This window comes from Simochromis diagramma, unplaced genomic scaffold (genome assembly GCF_900408965.1).
Source record: "Simochromis diagramma unplaced genomic scaffold, fSimDia1.1 OVJJ01000753.1, whole genome shotgun sequence".
NCBI classification, from domain to species: domain Eukaryota; kingdom Metazoa; phylum Chordata; class Actinopteri; order Cichliformes; family Cichlidae; genus Simochromis; species Simochromis diagramma.
Genome location: NW_024387523.1, coordinates 20,637,234 through 20,662,562, shown reverse-complemented (window position 1 = coordinate 20,662,562; position 25,329 = coordinate 20,637,234). Strand labels below are relative to the sequence as shown.

Genomic DNA, 25,329 nt, shown 5'->3' with positions numbered 1-25,329 from the left:
GTATATCATGTAAATGTGTAATGTATAGTGTTAAGAGCAAGTGGGGGTGTTGCCCTGTCATATATGTATGTGCTCTTAACCTGAAAGGTATAAATACGGAAGTGTGTGTGCAATAAATGCTGACGCAGAGGAAGGTGTGTCCCTCTGATGTAAAACTCTAAACAACGTGTGTATGGTTTATTCCTCCGTGAGATATGCGAGTTACCCCGGTATTTCTGCCCTAAGACAATGGAACCTCCAACAATAATAATTAAATGATCCAACCTTTAAATCAAACAGTAACTGAATAGTTACGATTGATTTTAAACTGGATAAATTTACCTTTTAATATGAATCTAATTGATTTTACGATCTTTCAAGGTGCAATCAAGACTTTTTTAAAGGTTATTTAATTGAAAAGTGTTGTACTCTTAAACACACACTGACTAGAGTGTAATTTTCAAATAGATTGATGTGTTTGCATAAACTTAAAATAATCCATTTCAAATACATAAGAGCAAGTGCCGGTTTGTGGAAGCTGCCATGTTCCTCTTGAATACAAGATGGGCATCGTGGTTCCACCTAATCATGTTTTATGAGCCACATACATACACCTTATAAGCTACTCTTAATTTAAAGATCACAAATGGCTCTTTCAAACTATATATTACCATTTAATATCTGTACATGTCTATTTTTTCATTATCATATTCACCTAATGTCTTTTGCTTCCTCCATCACTGCTCTCTCTCCTCCTGATTTTCACCTCATCATCTTCTTCCTCCTCACCGTAAGCCTCAACTCCTGAACTGAAGTCAGGGCTCTAACAAGTGAAAATGTCCATACACATGCGTATTTATTCCCAGTATTGCGACCCTCCCATCTCTGGACACCTAACAACAAACAAGCTAAACAAGCATTCATTCTGCCAGCTAATGTTAGGCTCAAATGTCCTAAAAAGAAAAGAAAACAGAGTAAGAGTCTCTAAAAATAGAGACTGTACATAGAGTGTATTTGCTGAGTATCCCAGTCCAATAATGACAGATTCGCTTTAAAGACTAACAGCAGCAAAAACACCAGTGCTTAGTAATAGAAAAGCCCAGGATATGGTCTGGGATGCGGGGCCTCCCTGCTACTGCAGATAAGGAGGTGGTCCGCTTGCCTCCACCCCAGAGAGAAGGGTTACATCTCCTGGGTTTAGGTGCTGCTTGCCCCTCTGGGGGCGGGGGTACCTGGACCTGGGATATAGAGTATGTTTGGGGAGTCTGACTGTCTGTGCAGTGTCTATTTGTGTCTGTCTACATGTTGGGTGAGTGCCGAGTATTTGGTTGTGTATATGGGGGTGGGAATGCACGTTTGTGTCCACGTGCGCCTGTTCGTCTGTGTCTATATGTCAGGTTGGGTCTTAGACTCAACCTCTCTGGGTACATCTCAGGCCCTCCAAAGTACGGAGGCCTATCTCCCCTCACCACACTCCCTGGCTGATGCCCTCAGACGTTGGTGTGTTGGTGGTTCTTGTCGACTGGGGCTGGGCGCTCATGTATGTACCGGCTCACTCCTGGTGGCTGATTGGCGGGGCCTGGCGCCTGTGGCCCAGCTGGGCCCCTTCTGGGGGGTGGGGTGCCCTCAAGCCTCTGGGCCTGAAGCTCGGTCCTCTCTGGCACAGCTGGCTGCCGGCAGAGCCCGCGGGCACGCCACTGCAACCCCCTCTGACCTCTGCTCCGTAGCTGCTGGGTGACCTCTCGTTTGGGGCTCTACTCAGCTCTTCCCAGGAGGGTGGCACGGTTCCCCCCCTTTGGTGGTCCTCCTCGGGTCCTCAGTACTCTGGGGCCTCTGGATGTCTGGGGCCTGGATCTCCTCCATACCTGCTTCATGCCCTGGGGGACGGGGCTGTGGCTCCCCACACTCCCTAGCAGATCGTTACATGGAGAAACCTTTGGAATACAAGCGTGCTGATCCACACAGGTGTACACAGACGCGGACTACACCTTTCTTGGCTGCTGCCTCAAAGCACATTGTGCGCTGTCTATCTTGCGTGCTGCACAACAGGTCTTTCTCCCTGTCCTATCCCCCAGTCATGTCTGTCCCGTTTGTAGCAACCGAAAATAAAATAAAATAAATACATAATTATAATAAAGGTCAATCAAATGGACCAATATGGCAAGGCCATGATGATCCACTTGGCATCTTTCTTGGCCTTAAGACAACAATTCTGATGGCTAAAGATCCAAATGGGACAAAAAAAAAAAAAAAAAAAAAAAGCCCAGGATATCCTCTGCAGCTCATCTCAGTATTGCTGTCATCAGACAGAAGACTCCTTTCCAGGTTTTACAGCCAACCAGGGGAAATAGACGAGGACACGTATTGACAGCTGAGGTAAACAGTGGACTGACAGCCTACACTCATTACAGATGAAAGGCTACTGTTTGTTTGCCCCGCAGTAGCCACAGTAGCTTGGATTACAATACGCACGTGAATTTGGAGGGGTACGAGTGTAGAGCTTTTACACATTGTACTTTTAACTTTAAAGTAGTTCTTAACTTCCATCCATCCATCCTCTTATTCTCATGAAAATGATTTCAACTCTCCAGGCTTATCAGTGTGTCTATTTCAAGCTACACATTATTTTCGATACACCGAGCACCTTGGTTCAGCATCACAAGCGAGCAGAAAAAGGTCTGCAGTCAAGCACTGGCTACAAGATAAGCTGCTATCTAGTTTGTGAAAGAAACTGCCCGAAATCAAAGTTAACTAACTCTGTATTGACCCAAGTAAAAGTATGTCTCCATTAAAGACACACAATCAGATGTTTGTTAGTATTTCCCACAGTTAAAGGTTTATGGAGGAAAGTTTAGTAACTGTGCTACAACGTTCCTCCTTTTAGCAGAAATAAGTGTAGGAACATTGGTTGGACTTGGTTGCATTTAGAAATGTCAGGTAATCTGTCTTTGAGGAATGAAAAGACAGCCGTTGGGGATACTCTTGTTTCCTCTAAAGAAATCAATAAGGGAGGTGGTTTTATTTGATATCAGACTGGGAAAGAGAAATAGGTTTAGGCCGAAAATACATTTGGAAAACAGTGAGAACTAAGCTGATGCTGAAGAAACACTGGATAGTTACAATTATACAACACAAATAATGAGCTCAAATGGAGCACATTTTTTCTGGACACCTCCCCAAATTGATCTCCACAACTTCAATTCAAACCTTTACTTTAGCTGCATCTATATAATTTTACTAAACTTTTATTTCTCCTACTCTTTCCTCCCATCCCAGCAGTCTAAATGAATGGGCGAGTGTGTCGTGTGCTATCTGTGGCAAGCCGGGGGAGTTTTGATTTATTTCCACAGCTCACCCAAACTGACGCACTGACAGCCCGGATTGTTCTGTAGCCATGATAAATACCCCATAAACAGACGCTCCAAGCCCGTTAAATGTGCTAACTGTGGATCCATACAGGGCCGGAGAGAAAAAGGAAAGGCTAGATAGGGAATCGCAGAGTGGGCTGGTTTACGCTTTGCTCTCATTTCCACATTAAAGCTACCAGGGTGATAGGATAAGACTGGTGATTTCAGCCAAAGTAGAACAAATGATCCTTTCATGCCTCCTCCTAATGTGGTAAAAATGTATTAACAATGCTTTGTTACTCAGTGTTGTGTTATGGTAATCCCACATGACACAATGCGCAGAAATCATTATTCACGTTCATAATGGGTTAAATGATGAGCTGAAAAGCAACTGACTCTTCCTGTCAGATCCCCTTGCTCAGGCTAACCGGGAAGAAGAATCAGTTGAAGCCTTTCCTGTTAAGCTACCCCGTGATTTCCCCTCCACTGCAAATATGACTCTCTTTGTTTCCATCCACACATCCATCTTAGTCCATCTGAGTCAGGGCTGCCTGTGTAAATCACGCAGACTAGCCAGGGGACTTGCAAAAGAAGTGTGAATGGTCCCATATCTCTCTCTGGCTTCAATTGGAGATCTTTAGGATGGCTGACTGACAGAGCTAAAAAAGAAACAAGCAGATAAATCAGGCTCTGCCAACTCAGTCCTCCTCACAGCACCCATCAGTCAGCTAAATGGGCCACACCTGCAGCAAATTTAAGGCTACTTGCACTCCAGTAGATGGAGGCTGGTAAGGTGTGTGTTTGTGTTTATGTCCTAGCAGATATAGAAGAATAAGAGTAGATTTTCCTGAAGGTTTACAGATTAAAATCTCATTTTTGAAAAGTTTTTCCAGTAAGCCATACCCATTCATTCATAGGCACATTAATACAGAGCTTTACTGTGTACCTTTAAGAACTCACACTCTGATGAATGCATCAGAGGCAGCTGGGGTTCAGTATTGCATCCTGCCAAAGGACACTTTAACATATGGACCAAGGAACCAGGTATCAAACCACCAATCCAACAACTGAACAGCTCTAAACAACTACAAATACAAATTCCTCCAACAAGTCTTTATTCTCGATTATTTCATGTAATTATAACTTTTAATGATTTTCTAAACGCAAAACACATCAGGCTAAAGACCAACACGGTACATTCATTACACGCTTGTTTGTCCAAAAACAGTAATTGATGCTAATTTGTACGGCAGTTTAACTGATTAACTTATTCATCAAGTAAAAAATACTAAACTTTGAAGGGAGGAACACCCATGTGAGTATGTGATTAATTCCTCTGTTTCACATTGAATACTTTTTCTAGTCTTTTCAGTTGTGTGACTGTAATAAACCATTTGCTGAGTCAATTAAAATTAATTATTAGAATTAAAATCGAAGCACTAAGCTTTTATTCCATGTATTCTTTTTGCATGCTCAAAACAGTGTGTGTGTGTGTGTGTGTGTGTGTGTGTGTGTGTGTGTGTGTGTGTGTGTGTGTGTGTGTGTGTGTGTGTGTGTGTGTGTTAGCCAGAATGCAACAGGCTGATTATGATTTGTGAAGCCGTCTAGCGCTGCTGCCCTTCATTCAACTTTGGATTCTAGCAATTTTAAGTAAAATGTAACAGAATAAAAACAACCAGAGACAAACATGACTTCATGCTAGTAAGTACTAATGCAGTCAAGATTTGATGTAGCTTAATATAGAGCACAAAATGCTTTATACATTTCTGACAGCAGTAAGTAAAGCAAGTAAGCATATTGCTAACTTGTAAACACTAAACAGCCTGTGATAGCGGAAAAAAAGGTGGAAGTATCCCTGAATCAGTTAATCAAATAACTGTATGAGTATTAGATGCAGAACAGGGCATGTTCATGTAAGACTGAGTCATTTAACCTTTACATACTGTTGATATTCCATGCCTTCACAGTATGGAAGCTGAGATAGTGACCCTGATCAGTACAAGCGGAAGAGAATGGATGGCTGGATTTATTTTAGATTATTTAGTTATGTTGTGGGTGTCTGTGCTTGTAGGTGAAAAGGTAACGTGCTTGTTTTTATATAGCAATGTCACAATCATACAGCACTTTATTCCACACACCTCAAACACTTAAACTACCTCACATTAATGGCTTATTTTGAATTACCCATTAATCTAACAGGTGGACTGTGGGAGGATGCCAAAATAGCTGGAGGAAGCCCAGGGGAAAGCTCGGGGAGAATGTGGAAAATCCACACAGAGTGGTTGCAGCCAGTGCGGTAACAGTGCTAACCACTACAGCACCGTGCCACCACATTTCAAAATTTGTGCCTATGTCAAGAGACAACTTCTCAAGGTACTCTGTCGTAGGACTTTTTGTCCACCAAATGTGATCGCGTCTGTGCCGTTTTACTGTTACCACTTTCTTTATTTGACCTGCACTGGTAGATCGAAAATCCATTCAAGGAGATACAAAAATATAACATTTTGATATATTTAGTTTTGGGCTTGTGTATTGCTTAACTGGTGATTCTACCAGGTAATATGTGTGAATATGAGTTTGAATGGTTGTCTGTCTTTGTGTGTTAGCCCTGCGTAGCTATGGTAACTGGGAGCTCCAGCCCCCCTGTGACCCTGAATTGGATAAGTGGAAGAGGATGGATAGATGCTGCATAGTGGGCCACTTTGGGGAAAGTCTTCAGTTAAATAATGTAAAGTCGTATTATTATTAAAATATTTATCATTTACACGAAATTTCTGTTTTCTTGCGTATTAGGTTACAAACAAGCAAAACGTTTGCCTTTCAAGCAAACACATTTAAAAGATTTAACTAGAATAGCTTTCCAATGAGTGACAGTTCAAAATAATCCTTATTTTTCTTATACTTCATCTTAGTGCAGCCCCTCAGTTCATTCATTGTCAGAAACAGGCTCTTTTATCTCTCCTCACTTTACCTCCAAACCAACTTTCTCCTAATTCACTGCCCCCCAGGAATTGAAAGTTTAAAAAGCAGGTAGTGTGGTTGTCTGTGGTCACAGCTGGAGCTGTGTGCCTGAGATAACCATATAGGGAGATCTGCTGTCAATGGCATCATCCACAGCCAGACTGGGAAAAAAATTAGAGCAGTCTGAAATTTGAGCTTCTGGTTCATACAGATGACTTATGATTAGCTCGCTTTTTGAAACTTTAGCCGTGTTTATTATAAGCATTTACATATTAATATATATTACATAAACATAAAAGAAGGGCAGATGTTTAACTAGATCTAAACCTAATCATGGTGCACAAGTTTGCACACGAGGTTCAGTTATATCTGAAATAAAAACAGAGATGTGCCCAACACCCAGTAGATGTGTTTGCATTTCTAGGAACTTGTCACAGACTGAAGAAGGCTTTCTGCCATCTCCCACCGGCCCCATAACTGCTGTGCTGAAAACCGCAGAGGAGCCTGAAATTGATGTGCTCACAGATGCGACATATTAGCAGCTACAGGTGCAGTCAGAGCACTTCTCTTTCATTTTAGTCATGCATGCATTCGCCTCTTTCCTCTCTCTCAGGTCAGCTCCTCTAATCATCGTCACTGCAACAGGACTTCAGCGTTAGGTGAGTCTGGGCTGTTTGGCAGCATCATTTGTCAAACCTGCAGCACTTACGGCAGATGAGCTTCTGACAATCGCTTAAAGCCACATTATTCCATGAGGCATGCCCCCCACCCCACCCCCCCCCTCCCCTGTGTGTGTTGAAAAGCCACCGCCTGTGACTGCTCCAAATGTCTTTCTGTGGATGCGGAGGGTACTGGGGGGAGAAAAAAGGAGTGTGAGTCGTTTCAGAAGTGCTGTCTTATTAAATTATTTCTTCGCTTTTTACAGCGTGGCCTCCACCATTCGCTTTCCATCCCTCTGCTAGACTAAACATTTGTCTTTCCATTCATGGCTGCATTTGTATTCCACTGAAATGGTTTCCTGGTGGCGTAGTGAGGTGGGGGGAGGAACGGGTACAAAGTCCGCGCTCAGGCTCAGAGTTTTCCACGTCGCTGCACAGTAACAACGCTCAACACACCGAATGCTGAAAATCATCAACTGTCTATAACTACATAATTCAACTTCAAAATTATGGAGTCAGATTTTTATCCAGGAATAGGATAACAGTAAATAGCTTTTGCAACTGACTTGACACGTGTGTGTATAACATGTGCTCTCATTTACAAAGTACAGAGATGATTGCTTACAGATCAATTAAACTATCAGTCCCATCCTACACATGTCAGGGTCCTTCTTGTCTGATATAAACCTGCTGCCCCCTCTGTGTACAGTATCATCATCCACCCAGCTGGTGTCACAGCCTCACACAGCTCCGTCTTGATAAGATACCTTTATTAGTCCCACAAGGGGAAATTTCATGTTAAGGCTGCTGACCTATTGCACGCAATGGCGGCGCCATCTTACCCTCCGACCATACATGCATTACACCAAAACATCACATGGGGAAGACAGGTCAGAGAGGTATAACAATGGAAACTGCACAACATGAGGAAAGATAAGGAGAAAAAAACATAACTCCCCCCAGACTGAGCTCCAACAGGGAGATCAGTTTGAGAACAGTCTGCACATGACTAATAAAGGTATCTTATCTTGATTGGCCAGGTCAGTGTTTATTTAACAACACTCCATTAAGCTGACTCCCATCACAAGTTGCACCACTTTACCTTTAATCAAACTGACAGCTGAGATGCTATAATCAATGAGGCTTTACAGAATGGCCGGCTGTGTAACTATGAAGGGCCTGTGTGGCGGGTTGGTTTCGTGTTAAAGTCACTACGGGCGTGTTAAACTGTTCAAATGCTTCTACTTTCAGTAAATATGAACATTTGTATTCATCCATCCGTGAATTTTCTTCTGCTTTTCCAGTTTAGGGTCACACGTCCTCCGGACCCTCTCTGAACACGTTTATGTTCGGGAAAAATCCTACATGTTTAAAATGCAGCACAGCACGAATTCACATACTGTTTTTATATGCAAGTGTGACTTTGTTCATTTAAAAGAAAACGCCACAGTATTTTTTTTAACTACTATGAAAGAATTTTGATAAGCTTTTGGTCAGCAATGAGACAAAATCATTCTCTGAAGTCATTTTTGTTGAAAATCTGGGCACGTTCACGTAAACTTCTTGTCCGTTTTGGCAGCACCAAATTCAATTCCCTGCTTTCTCAGCTCAGCTATGTCCTGTCTATTATACACAGTATTAGAAAGGAGATTTTAAAAAGTGGTGTGTGATTTGTGCTGAGTAAAATCTTTCCTCTGAAAAATGTGATCTAACAGCCTCCCGTCAAACGTCCTCCCTCCAGTTCTAAGGATGACAAGTACTCCTTTATGGGTTTTGGGAGTGCAATAAAATTTTGTCACAGATAATTAAACCAGTCAGCCAGCAGCCTTGTGAAAAACAATAGCTGAGAATCTCCAAGACTGCCCTGCTGACATTTAGACTGTTTGTGAAGCCGTATCACAATTTCAACAGTGCTTCCAAATCCACGGTCAACATATATAGTTTAGACTTGCTTTTCAGGATCTGTAACAGACTGGCGGACTGCTGGAGCTGAAAATTACAGGACTATGAAGAGCAGCGAAAGTCAGAGGACTTTTTTTTTTTTAATTAGGGCTCAAACTCAGGCAAAGAGAAACGTATCAATCCAGACTCATATAGCGCCAAGTGCAGCTATTCTAGGAATAAGCTATGATATAATCTGTCATAAAGGTTTTTCCTCATCTGTAACAACATGGCCTTAAATTATATTGTAAATACGTCTGGTATACTGAAGTCACAGCACTATATTCATACTTCTCTTAAACAAATAAAAACCCAACAGCAGCAGGTTAGGAATTATAGCTTCTGTGAAATCAAACTTGTGGAGATGATGTAAAAGTTGTCGACTCTTTCCACGTACTATATTTTAGGGCAGACAGAACAGTATAAACGAGCGCAGCTCTCTAATCTAGTGTTCATTGCATAATGTCTTTTCACTTGATGTTTTGTTGTCAGCAAAGGTTTACCACAGAAACACAAAAGTAATCCGCTTTAATTTCTCGCCCACTCAGTGAATTAAAACCATTTTTCTGAACCTCAGCAAAATGAAATTCAGCACTAACAAAACGATGTTTTACTAATTTAAAAAAAAGACTTTCATATTTGTGATAACGCAGTGAATTTGATCATATATGATCTCACTTTATTGCAAGTCTGCCGATGGGACTGTGGGGCTGATTCTGCCCTGAGGTAGAATCATTTACTAATGGCCTCTGTTTGCTCTCCAATCAATAATAGTAATGAGACTATTAACAAACACAAAGCCATAAAACTGATTCTGGCACTTTCCAAGTTCTCTTGAACCTGTGTGATTAAATATTCATAGGGTTTCTATAGAAGCAAATCATAGACGATCAAGTTTCTCATGCCACATAATTGGTTAAGCACAGGCAGAGATGCCTGTTTCTCCAGCTTAAGGCCAAGAACGTGTAACTAAAAAGCATTTACACAGTTTAAGTTTTTAATATATTGTGTTTCACTATAAACAGCTATGATGACATACAGTTAGTGACACATGACAAATTTCTGACACCAGCTGAGTGGATGTAATGTGGTTACATGTTAAGCTCGACTTAGTACTACAGCCCTGCGCTGCCTGGAGGATGGGTGGACAGAGTACCTGAAAAATAACATGAAAAACAAACAAACAGAATTTACTTTAAGAATTAAGTCGACCTGAAGAGTTCAAGAGAAAAAAAAGTATGAATAAGTAGTTGAAAACATTAAATTATCAATACAAATTTGTAAATTATTAATAGAAAGTAAGACTAGCAGCTGTTAGGTAATGCATAAGCAGTGCAAACAGCCAGCTAGAATCATGAATAAAAAAGTTGGATGTGTTTGAAGTGTTGATTGAAAATGAAAATGATAGACTGTGGACTCCACTGTTAGAAGTAGAACAATCAACAGCATTAAATGAGTAGGTATGCTAACTAAACTGTGGATGAGTGGTTTTAATGATATACTAATAGGACACCAGCTGTAACAGATGGTTACAGTAAGGTGAATAGAGTTCATATCCAGTTTGAACGTGACGACTTTCCACAGGCCTGAGAGCACTGGGGGCATCTGACCCCGTCCTGCAACAGCAGCAGGAACAACAAACAAGTCCTTTATTGAATAAGCATCTATTTTTTTATTATCAGTGCAATATAAGGTTTTAAGATTACAATTTAGTTTTGCAAATGATTGAACATTTGTCACTACACATCAGAAAATAAAATGAATTATTGTAGAAGAACATCATTATGGAAAAATTTTGGATAACGTGGTACTAGTTACACTAAGATAAAGCATGCACTGTGAAACAGACAGTTTGCTACGACAAAAACGTTTTATTGAACTAAGTATCGCAAAAGTAAAACGACTGAATTTAATTTGCCTCCGGTTCATCAGACCTGCAGCCTCCCTGTCATCCAGCGCTCACATTGCTCTCCCCAGGCCTAAGGCTCTGCTCCGGATGTCACTCTTTATTTATTTACTCTGGACTCTCTGCTCGGTTCAGCTACACTTCCTCTGCTACTCTTGCGCAGCCAGCAACCCACCCGGCTCTCCACGCGTCCAGCCACACACTCTGCCCCGGCTCAACATCCCATCTGCATCGCCCTGCAGTAATTATTCATCTTTTATCGAAGCAGATCTTGGCCAAGGGAAAAAGATATTTTCCCAAAACTATGATGCTGTATAAAATGTAAAAGGCAGAATGATTTTCAAATCTCATAAACCCTTATTTTTCCACAATAGAAATCACACTGAATCTAAACTGAGACATGTTACTATTTCTATTTTTATTTTTTTAAAACATAGGTTTAATATCAGCTCATTTTCAATTTGATAGCAGTAAGACGTCTCAAAGACAGAGACAGACATTTTGCAAATACTTGAATAAATTGGTAACAGATCAATGATGACTGGATATAAAAAGAACCTGAGTTCAAAAGTAAATATCGACAGAGGTTCACCAATCTGCAAAAACACCAATGTCTAAACATTCCAGAATATAAAAAAGTGAATACTTTAAATCTTCTCTTCATATAAAATCATCAAAAGACTCCAGGAGTCTGGAGAAATCTCTGTGCACAAAGGCCAAGGCCTAAAAAAATCTGTGCTGGATCTCTACGACATTTCAAACAGCACTGCGCTGAAAGCAGGAATGATTCTGTCACAGAATTTACAGCATGGGCTCGGGAACATTTCCACTCATGCCTGTGAACACAGTTTGCTATGCCATCCACAAATGAAGGTTAAAGCAAAGATGAAGCCTGCCATCTTGAGCGAGGCCAAGTGGAAATCCTAGAATCTGATATGAATGACACAAACTGTTTTACTGTAGAGTGTGATACGAATGAGGGGGGAAAAACACTGTTCCACATGACTGGAAAATGCCATAAAACAGACCTGGGGTGGCACTGGGAAGTAAATGACTCCTTTGGCACACTTAAGCACTTTGAGATGTTTATCATTGACAGCTAACACCCTTTAAATTTGCTAAAATTACATGCTGATGGTTCAGAGACATATGCTGGGATGTAACGTGTATTCTTTATGCACTCATCAGGACTATTAAGGAGCAGAAAATAATTTGATTTCCAAACAGCACAAATCTCATGCAGCCATTTCACATCAGCGCTGTAATAATCTATGCATGCCATTTCTAACAGACAGTGAAATTATATCTGCAGCAGCTTCTGCATCAATCTTAGAAAACATAAGAGTGTGTCACACAAACCAAAAGAGAGAAAGAAAAAAAAGAGTAAAATTATTAGACTGAAATTCTGGAATGATTCTATATTAACAGCATTAACATAATACGTTACTTAAGCGTTGAGCTTCATTTAGGCTCTTTGGTCATCTATCACGTCAGGAACGAGTTACCTTTGTATAGTGACAATACAGCAAGGCAAACAAAACCGTTCTCCACAGACGCTGTGGGAATTAAACACAAGTGTAATCAGAATGTTTGAAATTAAAGATGCATTCACCTACAGCTATTTTACTAGTGTGAGGCTTGGAGAGCAAAGACATTTCAAGCATCCAACTGGACTAATGATTTTAGACATTGGGGAAATCGTTGAACTATACCCATAATTGAGCCTGTGATAGCCTTGGCAACCCTGATAAAGGCATCCTAATGGGCTGAGGCAAATTATCTGGCTCACAACAAGCAATCCTCGCAAAGGCCCGGGTCTGAGCTGCATAACTACTTTTGCAGAAATGAAGACATGAGGGATTAACAGTTATGTCTGCAATAAGAATGCACACATGAAACAGAACATCAGCTTTTCTCTGGAAAGTATTTGAAGAAAGTGCATGTCAAATGCCAAAACATCCAGCGAATGTTGCTCCTGATTCCTCCATTTCTGTCTCAACAGATTCTTACATTTCCATGCTTGATCTGCTGTGTCGCTTCATTTCGCAGATTGCTTTCTCTTTGCAAAAGGAGGACAGCCCCAGCTGACTAATCAAAATGCTGGCAGGGCCCGAAGAGAGGCCAGGAATCTCAGAAAACAAACACCGGCAGTAAATCAAAAGTGATTTTAGAGGATGATCACAGATGGTGAGACTGAAAAGTGCTCCTACAAATTCTGTGAGTCCCCGGTGATTCACACATTTCCCAAGCTGCTGTCTACACTTCTCCAAAATAGCTTGTGGCCCATTATAAATGCAAATAAAAAACATGACTTGAGACCAGTTCTGGAGGTTTAAGCACTAACTGACAAGTGAGAGATGGTCGTGGAACCACCAAAATAACCGTAACTGGAAGACAAACATGCTCAAAGACGTAAAATAAAATCCACGTAGAGCTTTAGTCATAATGTTGCACATTTCCAGTAGCTCGAGTTCACAAACATTCAACTGTGGGTGTGGCGTGTGAGCACAACCATTAATCTCGCAGGAAGACAAATGCAAGGATGCACACAAAAGAGACTCACCCCACTGCAAAGGAGCAAGCTGCAGGTGCTCCAGGACCAGCTGATTGAGGACTCCCTCAACGCTGGCTTCTCCACAGCGACGCAGAGATGGGTGGACGTGGTTAAGGACAGCAGCATGGAAAAGCTTTGGAGAGTTTCAGGAATTAATCAGCACGGGAGTCACTGCTCTATATTTACACATGGAAAAACCTGGTATTAAATAAAAATACATCACACTCTAAACATAACAACAATAACTAACAGAAAGCTATTCTGAGGCAGGAACGAAGCCGAAGAAACGTCAAAGATACTCTAATGTAATTAAATTAAAGGAATGAACAGGCCCTTGAACTTCTGTGCTTGTCAGTGTATGCTTGTATGTCTTCAGACGTGGAATGTTGCAGGATTTCGCACAAACAAATGGATATCACTTCCCGTTTCCACTCAGTGCCTGCTGTATACCATATGTCAAAGAGCACATGTGAAAATCAGCTAATGCTTGTGTAATAAGACTGACTCCCTTTTGGCAGCACGTCTAACTCAATGTTAAAGGCTATTTAGATAAGACAAACTGAGTATCATGTGCCTGTAAATAATTATATAAAAGTTTAAGTATAAACCTGGAAATTGAAAAAAATGCAATAAAAGTGCTTGATAAAATCAAAATAGCAGGCTTCCTGTTAGGTTTAGAGAATGGCTCCAACTAAGTCTTGTGGTGGTACATGTGCATACTGAATACTTTAACAACAATACTAGAACCCATATAAACCATCCATGTCCATGACCCATAAAATATGCACTTTTTCAATAGTTTCTGACACGTGTAAAGTTTCATGAGTTTTCAAGAATGATTCATTTGTATAAAGAACATTAAAAGAAGCAGGGTTTCATACGAGGCAAGTGCATGGACACTTAGGAAAATAATAATCTATAACATCATTAATTTAATTTTATCATTGGAGTTTTGATTAGATGGCGAAAAAGCTATAAACACAAGACAATTCTGATAGATTACAGCAAGTCACAACCATTTAAATTAAGCTTTATATCTTCCGCACAAAAGTGGAAACAAACATTAGCCTGTGGTTACACGTAAGAGGAGTGTTTGCAGAGTGTCTGCTCTCACGTCTCTCTGTAGCCACTTTCATTGATAACAATAGAAAAAAGTGTGAAGCTGGTAGTCTGATTAGCAATGATGGCTGACTTATGTAAGGAATAACATGTCAGCTTTTGGAAAATACCAACCTGGGCTGAACCATGATTTTAATTTGTTTATATCTTGCTTGTTGCTAACATTCCAAAATTGTGGGTGTAACAAAATGAGATGCTCTAGAGCAGGGGTGCCCAATCCCGGTCCTCGAGAGCTACCGTCCTGCAGCTTTTAGATGCATCCTTGTTCCCACACACCCGAATCAAATGAATGGCTTGTTATCAGGCCTTTGCCAAACATGATGGCATGCTGAAGAGGTAATCAAACCATTTGATTCAGCTGTGTTGGACTGGGATTGGGCAGCCCTGCTCTAGAGGTCAGGTGTCGAAGTCCAGGCCTCGAGGGTCGGTGTCCTGCAGGTTGTGTCCTTGATCCAACACAGCTGATTTAAATGGCTAAATTACCCCCTCAACATGTCTTGAAGTTCTCCTGAGGCCTGGTAATGATTTAGTCATTTGATTCAGGTGTGTTGACCCAGGGTGAGATCTAAAACCTAAAGGGGACACCGGCCCTCGAGGCCTGGAGTTTGACACCCCTGCTCTAGAGAAATTGAATGCAGGATATTTGTAATGTCTGCAGCTTGGGTCTTGGGTTTTCTAAGGAGATTTGGTTTTCTGAAATAAGTCTGAAGCACCGATAACACATCTGCGTGAAAATTATGAATGATTAATTTATTTGTGTTAGGTGACACAAAGAATCCATGTAAGTGGGGAAAAACATTAATGAAAACAAACACTGAGTCCTAGATATGAACACGAGAAAGGTTGATGGGGTCTAAAGCACTTTTTTAATTAAATTAAATTCAGTTTTAATTATCTAGTGCGAAATCACAAAAGATCCTACAATAACGGGACGAAAAACCTCAGAATCAGATGGCCCCCCTATGAGGAAATACGTGGCGACAGTGGGGAGGAAAAACTCCCTTCTAACAGGAAGAAACCTCTAGCAGAACCAGGTTCATGGCGGGGCAGCCATGAGGGGACATAAGACATGTAGAAAAGTTCATTGTGCACGTAAGAAATACAGTGTTTGAAATCTTTTCTCTATGCCAACACTCAACACTGAGTGCCTCTCTGTGACAGTTTTTCTGTCTACATACAATATTTCCACAGTAGTACTCTGACAGGCCATTTGCCTGCTCCCTATACTAACACTTTAAGTTCAGAGCACGAGGCCACACGCTTTCATTTCTCTCGTCCTTTCTTATTTTTCCTTATATGAATTTTTATTTTTCTCCCATTCAGATTCTTTCTGCCAGCTTCTAGTTATCTTTAATGTCGAATAAACTGCAAAGTCAATCATGGGGAAATGAGCAATTTAGTGGACGTTTTAACACAAACCCACAACCCTCTGAGGCTTTCAACAATGACGAATCCCCTTTTAAAATGCTCTTAATGGTAATTATAGGCCAATACTGTAGTCCTTTTGTGTACCTTTTGTTCCCACAAGTGTGTAACAGATTTACTACTGTAGAGAGGAAAGTCTGATTAAAATGCAGGAAAATGATCTTACTTCAGTTTAGATCGTATATACCGAAGAAACCCAAGCAGCAGCTGAGTGGATCTGTTAGTCATTTGGATTACAGTACAAACCTATGTAGATCAGCGGTTTGCTCATTGACCAAAACTGCTTAAACTTCCCCACTATATTATTAAAGAGCCAACACAGCTGCTTCTGTAGATACACTAAATATGTGGATGGATGCACGCGGCTGATATTACACAAACATCCTCGAATAACTACCAAAGCTGTCAAAAAACAGACATTATTTGCTGGTAACAGCACTGAAGACAGATCCATCATGTTATGTTTATGTTTTGCATTCATCTAGAAGTCAAAGGTGAACGGGGAGCATGTTTTTATAACAATCACAGCACAGGGAAGGCTATCAATGTATGAATACTGCATCAAAACAAATACGGTTATCAGAGGGCAATTACCCAGATAATATGTGATGACAAGGACGCCGCTGATCATTTACACAGCTGACATTTGGAATAATGGGTGAGACGAGCAGCGCCTAGAGCACCAAACCTGTGTCTATTAACCTTTGAGAGAAAGTGCAGAATGCATGAAGAGGGTAAGAGAAAGAGAGAGTGAAGGCATCTATGGACAAAGCATACTGTGTGGAAAGGTGCGGCTACCTTTCTGTTGAATTGTCTGAGTCACGATGAATCACGTCACATCATCTGTATTCCAGAGAATAACGGTAAAGTGTCAGTGTTGCAGCTTTGATCACTCAAAGCCATGTAGAATTTCTATTTCAAGGCTTTGCTGGAATTGTTGGGTAACACGAGCTGCTAGCAGATATGGTCTGTTTTCAGGTGTACAACAGGGATGATACAGTAGTATAATGATCAGTATCCTGAGCCATGCTTGACTTTTTTTGGAAATTCTCAGTGGACCCTCATATAAGCTTTGAAATAGATATATTATATAATATGGGCATGATTAATGCACAAAGAGTAGTCTCTGTAACAGCACTCTATTGTAAAGAGAGCGTAAACTTTCGCTACACTCATCCAACTTGCAGGAAGGATGTCATGTTCTGAATACAGATTTTAAGTGGATACTGGGTGAAGTGAACAGAATAAGTGTATATGTGTATGTAGGAATCCACATACACGAGGATCTCATCTGGACAACCAACTGCTCCAAGTTGGTCAAGAAGGCTCACCAGTGCCTCTTCTTCCTGAGGAAGAACCACCTGTCCTCAGACATCCTGGTGAACTTCTATCGCTGCACCATCGAGAGCATCCTGACCAACTGTATAACAGTCTGGTACGGGAGCTGCTCTGCCTCGGACCGGAAGGCGTTGCAGAGGGTCGTGAAAACTGCCCAGCGCATCGTCGGAGCACCACTTCCTGCCATAAATGACATCTACAGGAAGCGGTGTCTGAAAAGGGCTGGGAAAATCATCAAAGACCCCAGTCACCCAGCAGATGGACTCTTCACCCTCCTGCCCTCTGGGAGGCGCTACAGGAGCCTCTGGACTAAGACCACCAGGTACTGGAACAACTTCTTCCCCACAGCTGTCAGGCTCCTGACATCTGACCCACATTAAACTCATGGACTGAACATGCACAGTATGTTCTACAACTAGTTCTACAACTGTTTATAACTTGTATAGTTCATATTTCCGTAAAGTTTTCATATCTATATCCTGTTCATAGCCTGTACATAGCTTGTACACTCACTACAGCCTGTACATACTTATAGTTACAGCATATTCGTAACATACCTTCATACCGTGTACATTGTAACATACCTATGATTTTTGTAACATATCTATATTATTGCTAAAGCACTTTCTGGATGGATGCAAACTGCCTTTCATTGCCTTGTACTTGTGACATGTGCAATGACAATAAAGTTGAATTCTATTCTAATTCTATTCTATTCTAGTCATACGACCAACTGTGAAATAAGCCGGTATTAAATTAACTTATATTATATTGATCTGGTCAGTTGAGTCGCAGAGGGGGTTGTTAATCAGTTTCAGCTTCTTTGGTGTTAATGAAATTAAAAACAGGTGCACTGGGGGGCAACAATGAGATGATCCCCAAAGAGGACTGATTTTAGAGTAGGAAGCCACCGACATCTTTTCTGACTGTTTGTTCACTAACTTTTCTATTTGACTACGGTCAGTGTCACTACTGGTTGCATGAGGTGATACTTGGACATTATAGAGGTTGCACAGGTGCACAGTCCAACTCCTCAGGGATGGAACACCAATATGCGCCATTACCAGAAGGTTTGCTGTGTCTCGCAGCACAGTTTGAAGAGACTAAAGGAGATCAAGGAGACAGGCAGTTAGTCTAGGAGAACTGGAGAGGATTGTGGAAGGTTCTTAACCCATTGGGACGACCGGCATCTGCTCCTTTGTGCCAAGAGTAACTGCCAGAACCCTACAAAATGACTTCCAGGAGACCACTGGTGTGAATGTCTCAGACCAAACTCACTGCCCAGCACTGTGGAGCCTGATTGGCATTTGTGCTGTGCTTTTCACAGCTAAGAGCAGCTTCACTCTGAGCACATGTGATGGATTTGAAAGGGTCTGGAGAAGCTGTGGAGAACGTTATACAGCCTGTAACATCGTTCAGCAAGACTGCTTTGGTGGTGGGTCAGTGGTGGTCTGGGGAAGCATATCCATGGAGGGACACAGACACCACCACAGGCAGCAGCCCGACTGCCATGAAATCCTTGAACCAACTGTCAGACCGTATGCTAATGCAGTGGGTCCTGGGTTGGTCCTGGTGATCATCAATGCTGGCCTCATGTGCAAGAGTCTGCAGGCACTTCTAAGTGGATGAAGGAATTAATACCATGCCATCTCGGGCATTTTCTTTGGTCCATCCAATGCTGTCAGGTTGTGTCTCAGACTATCCAGGAGCTCAGTGATGCCCTGGTCTATAGCTGGGAGGATATCCCCAGGGACACCTGTCATCTCATTTGGAGCACTCAGGGTATCTCTCAATCAAACCCTCTGGAGATTGATAATTTTCATTTCCATTAATGCTGTGGCATCCTTTCATTCCTAAAACATTACCCAGTCCATATCAGCACAGATTTTTAGAATTTTTTTCCCCCGCCGTAGAGATCTGTGTTCCTTGAATTCTTCTGAGCAGCGTATTTCAGAACTCGTATCCGGAGTGACTTCCAAATTCACCTTTGATATTTTATATTCAGTATATTTGTGGGCACTAAACATCACATTCAACAGGCCATTTCAGAGAAAGCCGGCGCTTGTGCGAATGATTAATATACGTGTCAGCTGTCTATACTTATTGTCAATAGCCATTCACGGTTTGGTACTTTTCTATTTATTACCCAGATTAATTTGGATAGTTCTAAACAATTTAACATTTCTATTATGCAGTTGAAATAAAAAGGATTCCAGAGTGTTGCTTGGAAAATTGGTTCATCCTACTTTGAGCTGAAAGAGTGACTTTTCAGCTGTTAATTTGTGAATCTGTATTGTTCTGCTTTTAAGTAGCTTCTTATTGGATAAGCCCAGACAGTCCGGGAGACCTTCAGAGCTGAGCTTTGACTGATGAATTATACAAACAGCCTGCCTAAGCAGTTCAGCTGTGCAGTGAAGGTGATTTATCACAATTTAAAACTAGTCCTAAATTGCTCTGGTACAAGATGTATATTTCAAGTCAACATGAATATTGGCATTCTTTTTAACCAAGTTTTGAACTTCAAACTATGTTGAGTTAATAAATATTTCAAGAATTTAAGATATAGTAGCGACCAAAAATACAGAACATGTGAAATTATACTTTTTCAAATAACTGTATGCGTACATCAAGTTTAATCAAAAGTTCAGAGAACAGGTCAATAATGAATTTTTAAGGCTTATCTGATAATTTCCCATTTAAAATCATCATTCCATGCACCTCTGGGCCATTTTTAGCTATTCTGCTATTAATAAATCATTTTACAGAAGAAGCAAAAAACCCTCTTGCACTTTGCTCCTACCCTCTGATACAGCACAATGCTGGGACGCAACATAATTCATGTGATTTCTACTGAATGTTATAACTAAGGTGACTCGGGACAAAAATCCACATTGACATTCTCACTCCGTTTACGGAGCAGAACCTGGTGAATGCCGAATAAAATGACGAGCATGCTCCTGCTCTGCATTCCTGATTGGAAACTATGGGCCCTTCAACTGAAAACTGCTTAGTCATTTTTGATCCTTCACACAATTTGAGGTCAGTTTTAAGCAGATGTCACAAAAGTTGGGGTCCACAGCAAAACATCAAAGTGCACAGTGCAAATGTCAGAGGGAGACTTTCAGGGAGTGATCCAAAAAAAAAAAAAAAGCAGCAGTGTTGTAATCCATGCGGACATTCAAGATTATCTTAAATGGAAAATCAACTAAGTTTCAATCAGATTAAATGTTTGACTTTTATGAACCTCTGAACTTTTTTGCATACCTTATATATATGTACTTTTTATTTTTTTACATGCATTTTAGTCAGATTGTATGTTGATATTAATTGATAGTAATTATTGATATAATCATAACTAATGACTACATATCCAGAGCTTTTTAAGCTCGCTATTGAGAGGGGAACTTCCACACTGTGCATTGAGAGATGACTCATGGACTTGGCTATGACCTCCTCAGGGGGAAGACATACACATAGCATTTGCTTTTTATCTCTTCCACTTCTCATGGCATCTGTACTGCGTGTGGCAGAATCACCCTCTATGAATCAGTACCAAACACCATCAACAAGCTCATAAATTACAAATGAAAGTGACTGTTAGTTGCTCAAGGCCAAATAATTGTATCTAAGTGTGACATGCAGTGTAATCAGATTTTATAGTTCTCTATTTTTCATATTGTAAAAAGGAAAATCTACCCTGAAGCAGAATTTACATTGTGCTATTCTGACAAGTTTAGCAGCTGAGTCATTATCAACAAGGATGTGTTTCAGTGTGCAGAAAATGATAGCATCAAGGTTTGACCTGATGATATAATGTGGCATCTGTCGCATAGCCAGTTGAGTCGCTTGCACTGAATTAGTAACAGACTCTATACCAGTTCTATTGTACCCTAATGAGCCATTTTCAAACACAAGCCACCCATAATGAAGGTTAAAAGGGTAAAATGTCACATTTTTAATTTCTAGTTCAATTTCTCACTTGACAGCCCGGGTGTAGCTCATTTCCAATTAGATCAATACTGCAAAGCCTCTAAATCCTTTTCTTTGGCTTGTTCTTATAGGTCAATCTCCTGTTGACACCATCCTGACTAATATATCATACATGATACTATTCACACTTAAAAACAAAAAAAGAAACAACAACAGTAACATATGTTCAAACAGTCTGCTTTAGGGTTTTTTTTGTTGCAGTAAAGGGAATGCTGTTGGGAATATATTCATACGTCGCTTTCTTTCTTCATTCCTGCCTACAAGCCGCCAAAGTGCTGGGAGATAAACCAATGCATATGGTGACAGAAGTGTTTACGCCCTCATGAAAAAACAAAACAAAATACATACACACATGGAAAACAGCATTTTCAGCTCCCAGACTGGATTCCCCATTAACTGGTTACCATGCTCACTAACAATCAGTAGCTCTTAGATACGTGCATAGTACTGCCAACTACTGAGTGATGAGCTGATATAAGGCACTAAAGATAAATCCAGACTGACTGACTATATACTTCTCTCAAGCTCTGCTTCCCTATCGTGGCAGCAGAAAAGAACTGAAGATGTCTTAGCTGTAAGCAAAGGACACTGTAGGGGGTTTGCTTTAAGATATAAAGTGGCCATTGTTATAATTTTGTGCTATATTAATAAAACTGCATTGAACGGAATTGAAGTCCTGGCTGGATTCTGAATTTAAATAGTTTACAGAAATTTCTGTGCATGTAGATTTGCAATTTCTGAAACCTCATCACAGTTAAATTACACAGACCTGTGTCTTTGAAGCAAAAATTTTAAGTTCTTTGCAGACAGTAGAAGTAATTTCGGGGCTCCAGCTATTGTTTTCACTTGTGTCAATGTAGCACAACATACCAGACACTCAAGTCTGGATGTGGAAAGTGTTATGTGGACTAATGCAGGTTAATTAAAATACAGATAGTATAAGGCGTAATCGCGTCAGCTTTTGTTTGCAAAGTTCTTAAGCCTTATTCATTGTACTGTTTTATGCTGTATTTTGAAAATATGATTTTCCTTCACTGCCTTTGGTTTATTTGCTTTGGGTTCCCACTTTTGTGCTTTTCTAACCAGCCCTGGCTCATTTCACCCATTCCTCCTTGTTTATTTAGTTTGTGTGCGCTCCTCAACACTGTTAAGCTACCTGAGCAGCTTTAGTTATTTTTTTTATGCTTCTTTCACCACCCCAGTTTTCCATGTTTCTAATATGTGTAGTCTCACTACTAAGTTCTGGACTAAAATTTTCTTTTATTAGAACAGTCTTCCCAAAGAACATCTGCATTTGGATCGTCTTTGAGCAGAACATCTAAGAATCAGGAAATCAAGTACCAAGGTAGCAAAAGATGAGCAGTTGTCCAAATAGCCGTCTGTTGGCAAACAGCTCAAAAAGGTTTTCTACCTTTCGATAAAACTCCATTTTTCCACATAGAGAATTTAATATAGAATAGAACCCCTGACTTGGGGATAGTCTATATCTGCTAAATCAAAAACATCTTCAACATGGAGAACGACAACAGATACAAAACACATGAGCCAAAACTTTAACCCCTCCTAACACACTCCTATCTGGTCTTTAAGTCTGACGTCATTAACCGTTTCCAGGTCCAAACTCCGCTTCAGGTCCCAAAGTCAAACGAACACTGCAGCATCACTGACAGTTACAAACTGTCCAAATTCTTTCATAGGTAATAAAATGATCAGTGTTGCTGCTCTACCAGGTGTAACATTTAACTTTAACATCCAGTCATCCATGAAAACAGAATTTATGATTTTTAACAGAGTTAGAAGTTAGCAGGGAGTTAGCTCGCTAGTTTCCATCTATGACAGTTCAGGTTCTGACTGAGGGATTATTGAAAAATTAAAACATACAGTTCTGCTATCACTTCCAACATAAATAAAGACAGAAAACTAAACAGCAGTGATGTTTGTAGGGTTACTGAAGTTTGACTAGCAGGAATATAATGATGTGCTAGCTACAGAGCTGTGTTTAGCATAATATAAACACAGTGAAGCTGATGAACGCCAACTTTTTTCTGCTCAATGAAGTTAACTTGAGGGTTCAGGATGGTTAGGGACAAACGCAATCGCATGGCAGGACGCTGTAAACAGGCCGTCATCACTTAACAGCTGGATAAGCACTCTGGATGGTGGTTTCATGAAACAATGTTAGGCACAATCAGATCACTGCCAACCATTCCCGCTTGTGTTTTATCCACATGCTATACTCACACATTTTGAAAAACTACAAATGGAAACTTTTCTAATTAAATCTCGCAGAGTAGGTATGCTAATAAAATGTCACTATCTTTAATGGACCGCAGACTAAGAGCTCTGGCAAAGTGTCTCATTTCACAATTCACAAATTTAATTTCACATTTATATTCCCACTTACTAATATATCACTTCACAGTGTCAGAGTAGCAAGCGCTCTGCCATAAGCGTCCCCATCTGCTAATGCGGGCAAAAAATGTTGCCTACTGGCCAGAAGGCCTCCAGATGAAGGGTCCAGATGTGCTCTAACACTGATCGAACTGATATCAACAAACAACAACAGTTAAAGGAATGCTGACAAAATCTGTTTGACCGTGATTATGGCCACGACTGTAGGGGATTATTAGCTGCAACTGGTAGAGCGTATTTCAAAGTATTTACCAACTACGTCTATGGTCTTTGTAGTTCACTTTAGGCCAATTCCCCTAAAGATGCTTTTATAGTACATGTAACCACTGAAAGGATATAATGCTCCAACAGATGCCCAGCTTGCTGTTGATCTGACAGCCTTGGGCGTGCTGTCGCTCCTCCTCCAGCTGTTTGGGGTTACTGAAGCGAATACTTTCTTGGTCCGGCTGTGGCAGACTCTCAAAGTCAAACTTGTCCACCTGGATGGCCATCCTGGAACAGGAAATGGGAGAAGCACTTAGATGTACACTCGTACTTATGTAATTTTTCACCCACCAAAAGGAAAAGGTTTATGACTCTGGAAATAACCCTTACATAACTGTCATTTAAAACTTTGAAACCAAGTTAAAAAAGCATGAATGACATGAATTTTTATTGAGTTCAAATTGCTCACAGCTGATATTTGAGCTACTGTTAAGCTTTGGAAATGACCAAATATTAAAAGTTAAAATAAAAAATAAAACAACAAAAATATAAAACATCAATATTTAGCAGGTTCTTGAGAGAATTTATTATTGGATTTTTATATACATATATTTGTATACAACAAAACTACTGAGAGACCTCAGTGTTAGCAGAGTACAGTAACAGTATGAGAAGTCTTGGAGTCATTCTGACCAGTATTCGTTTTTCTGTGTCCGCGTTAAACAAATATGGAGGACTACCTTCATTCATTTGCACAATATCACTAAAATTAGAAATATCCTGTCTCAGAAGGATGCTGAAAAGCTAATTCATACAGTTATTACTTCTAAGATGGACTATTGTACTCAGTTATTATCAGGTTGTTCTAAAAGCTCCCTGGAAAGCCTTCAGCAAGATTACTGACCGGGACTAAAAACAGAGACCATATTTCCATGAGAGGTGGAAAGAGAAGAACTGCGGTAAAGCAGGTGGCCATTACACAAGTTTTACGAAAAGTGACACAAATCAGAATTTCCAGATCCAAACTTGTCATGAAATGCATACGCACACTGAACATGTTGTGTTTTTGTAGCAAATTCTAAAAACGCACTGTGAAAATAACAATGCCAGAATCAAGCAATGATGAGCTGGATCTGATGTTTCTAAACAAGAAAAGGAAGCAACAGGGATTCTGCGTTAATCCAACTCTCACAAGAATTCAGGACCAGGGAGAATTTCATAGTTTGACCCAGGAGATGAAGCTGTATCATGGTTGCTTTAATATATATGGTATGATATTTCAGGATGTCAGTGGGGCAGTTTGAGCTGTTAGCAGATGTGGGACCAGATCTGAGGAGGCCATGAAATCATTTCAGGGAGCCAACTTGTAGCAACATCTAGCTGTACGGAGGTAAAATTGTACTATTTACTACACGTGGGCGATCGTGGCTCAAGAGTTGGAAGTTTGCCTTGTAATCGGAAGGTTGCCGGTTCGAGCCCCGGCTCGGACAGTCT

At 40.6% G+C, this 25,329-nt stretch overlaps 1 protein-coding gene across 4 annotated transcripts in view; it reads right to left on the bottom strand.

The window, feature by feature from the left end:
• trappc9 (trafficking protein particle complex subunit 9) overlaps nt 1-25,329 on the bottom strand; it is a 233,446-nt gene that overhangs the window by 53,448 nt on the left and 154,669 nt on the right. For 3 of the 4 annotated variants that reach the window (XM_040021480.1, XM_040021482.1, XM_040021481.1), the window contains 2 exons: nt 23,970-24,123; nt 13,357-13,447 (listed from right to left, as the gene is read on the bottom strand). In XM_040021480.1, the coding sequence (XP_039877414.1) occupies nt 13,357-13,447; nt 23,970-24,123 (245 nt within the window). Of the gene's footprint in view, nt 1-8,521; nt 10,044-13,356; nt 13,448-23,969; nt 24,124-25,329 lie in introns of those variants that run through there. The other variant, XM_040021483.1, reaches the window with a different exon arrangement.